The 2,634-nt window shown below is 47.8% G+C and overlaps 1 protein-coding gene across 1 annotated transcript; it reads left to right on the top strand.

Moving 5' to 3' along the window:
• The first annotated feature begins 121 nt into the window (after positions 1 to 121).
• Positions 122 to 2,628, top strand: LOC102247182 (HEAT repeat-containing protein 1). Its single transcript, XM_005853056.2, has 4 exons — positions 122 to 260; positions 359 to 480; positions 772 to 900; positions 2,309 to 2,628. Exons 1-4 carry the CDS (start codon positions 176 to 178, stop codon positions 2,591 to 2,593), a joined length of 621 nt encoding a protein of 206 aa, XP_005853118.1. The 5' UTR covers positions 122 to 175; the 3' UTR covers positions 2,594 to 2,628.
• The last annotated feature ends 6 nt before the right edge of the window (positions 2,629 to 2,634 follow it).

Below are 2,634 nucleotides of genomic sequence, written 5' to 3'. Positions count from 1 at the left end.
TACGAGCCAGCTTCAGATACCCCACCGCTAGTTGGGGTCTTAGTCATTCCTTATTGAATATGTGTACTGGACAGTGGTCATGGTGTGTCACTGACTGACATGATTCAGCTCTCACATCCCGTCCTCTTCCGGATCCTGCAGGTGCTTAGAGCCTTTGCCTCTGGAGCAGGGGAACATGGAGTACACCAAACAGCTAATTCTCAGCTGTTTGCTCAACATCTGCCAAAAGCTCTCTCCAGACGGCGGCAAAATACCAAAAGGTATGTGCGTGCTTCGTTGGAGGGGAAGGTGGGAGATTGTCCACCTCAGGTAGGACCACGCCTGCCACCTACAGCTTGTGTACCTCTCCCCACCGCAGACGTTCTGGACGAGGAGAAGTTCAATGTGGAGTTGATCGTGCAGTGCATCCGCGTCTCGGAGATGCCTCAGACCCACCACCACGCCCTCCTACTTCTGGGGACTGTGGCCGGGATATTTCCTGTAAGTACGCGTGGCGTGGGGCTTCCGCAGGTATCCCGGTGTTTCCGTCTTCCCTGGGCAGGCTAGTGGGTGCCAAGTGGTGTCTTGTGGGGTTTGCATGTCCCTAATGACTAATGAGGTTGAGCATCTCTCCATGGGTGTACGGATGTTTGTTTACCTTTGGAGAAATGTCTTTTTAAATCCTTGGCACATTTTAAAACTAAATTTTTTCTCTTACTGCTGAGGTATAATGAATCATCGATATTTGATTTGTTTAAAATAGAAAGTGTTGAAAAATGTCTTTTCTTTCAGGATAAAGTTCTGCACAATATTATGTCTATCTTTACATTTATGGGAGCCAACGTCATGCGTCTAGATGATACTTACAGTTTTCAAGTTATTAACAAGACAGTGAAAATGGTTATTCCGGCACTTATTCAGGTGAGCTGTCTTTATACCAGTGTTAGTATCATTTTCTGCAGTTTTTAAAATTTTGTATAATATGAACTTCAAGTAGCAGTAAATGAGTGACATTTACCAGGCTTTCTAAAATGCTCAGGTATTAGTGCCTTTTAAATTGTAGACAATGAAGCTAAGAAGTAATCTTGAAAATGATGTCTTTTCCAAAATATGAATAAATATGCATTCTACAAGGGTATAGCTACGAAAGTGCCTTGACTTTATTCTGACAAAGTGAATTTACATTTACTGTGTATTTCAGGACATTGCATCAGTTTGGTAATAACCCTTGTGTAGGGCGATGAAGATAGGAAGCGTTAGAGCTACAGTGGCAGCCTTACTGTGCAAGTCCACAGACATGTACAAGCTCTAAGAGCTAAGTGCTCAGAGATGAGGGAGACGTAGTCTCTGCCTGTAAGGATGGACCATTTGAACTAAAAAGTGGCCTCGCAGATGAAAGAGGTTGGTCATCTCCTTGAGTTCTCTGTTTACCTCCATTGTTGTTGGTCGTATCTTATGTTACTGATTGACCATTCCAGGGATGACCGTATCAGCACTGTCTCCTTTGAGTGTTGGTATTAGATTGGTGTTCTCCGTTTCCAGCACATTAGTGAAACAGAACACACACACATATGTATATACTAAGAAAAACTCTGCCTTGTTATTATATTTGCTAATAGAATAGGTAAGTGCTAAGAGTCCAGAATAGGGAAAGTCCACCTGGGCCAGGCTGACCACAGTTTCCTAAGAAACCATGTGATTGGTAGGAAAGTGCAGGATTTGCCCAGGAAGTGGCAGCGTCGTCAGTAGCGTGAGCAGAGGCACAGCCGGGAAGGTGCACAGTGTGAAGAGTGTCATGTGGTTGATTTGTGGGGAGCAGAGAACCGAGACAGAAGTAGAGGGCGTTTGTTCATTCTTTTATTTATCGAACAGCTCTGTTTTGAGCACCCATACCAGAGAAGAATGGTCTGAAGTTGATTCTGAAACAGCAGGAGCTCCTGGCCTTTCTGTGCTCTCAGTCGTACCCACTCTTCTCGAGCAAACACAAATCCTGCTTGGTCTCCGCAGCTCCCGGGCGTCCGAAAGCAGACTTGCTCTCAGTGCCTGGCATCGGGGTCTGCCATGTAGTGCCCCCTGTTCCCTCCTCACCCCGGGTCCTGTTTCTGATGAGTCTCCTTTGCGGCAGGGCTCACATCCTATACTTTGTATTCCCCTCAGGGCCAAATAGTGCCTGGGATGTAATTTATCCTTATCGAATATTTCCTGATTGGCCTTTGATTATTAACATTTTAATAGCGTTGGGCACACAGGAAGGCCTTGTCCTGCCCACATAAAGCCTGCTGTGTGGGGGCTCTTTGTTCCCCCCCTGACCCTGCTTGCCACTCTGCAGTCTGATGGCGGAGACTCTGTGGAAGTCACGAGGAACGTGGAGGCGATCGTGGTGAAGATCATGGGTGTGTTTGTGGATGCGCTGCCACACGTCCCAGAGCACAGGCGCCTGCCGGTCCTGGTCCAGCTCGTCGACACCCTCGGCGCAGCACGATTCCTCTGGGTCCTCCTCGTCCTGCTGTTCGAACAGTACATCACAAAGACCGCGCTGGCGGCCGCCTGCGGGGAGAAGGTCAGCGTGGGGGGCGGGTGGAATGCAAGACGGGTGTTTCCCTCAGGTTTGTGATCTTTTCCAGCTGAACTGTGGGCAGCGATGTTCCGTGTGCA

Source organism: Myotis brandtii, unplaced genomic scaffold (assembly GCF_000412655.1).
Source record: "Myotis brandtii unplaced genomic scaffold, ASM41265v1 C42829968, whole genome shotgun sequence".
NCBI classification, from domain to species: Eukaryota; Metazoa; Chordata; class Mammalia; order Chiroptera; family Vespertilionidae; genus Myotis; species Myotis brandtii.
This window is presented reverse-complemented; position numbering and strand designations above follow the sequence as displayed.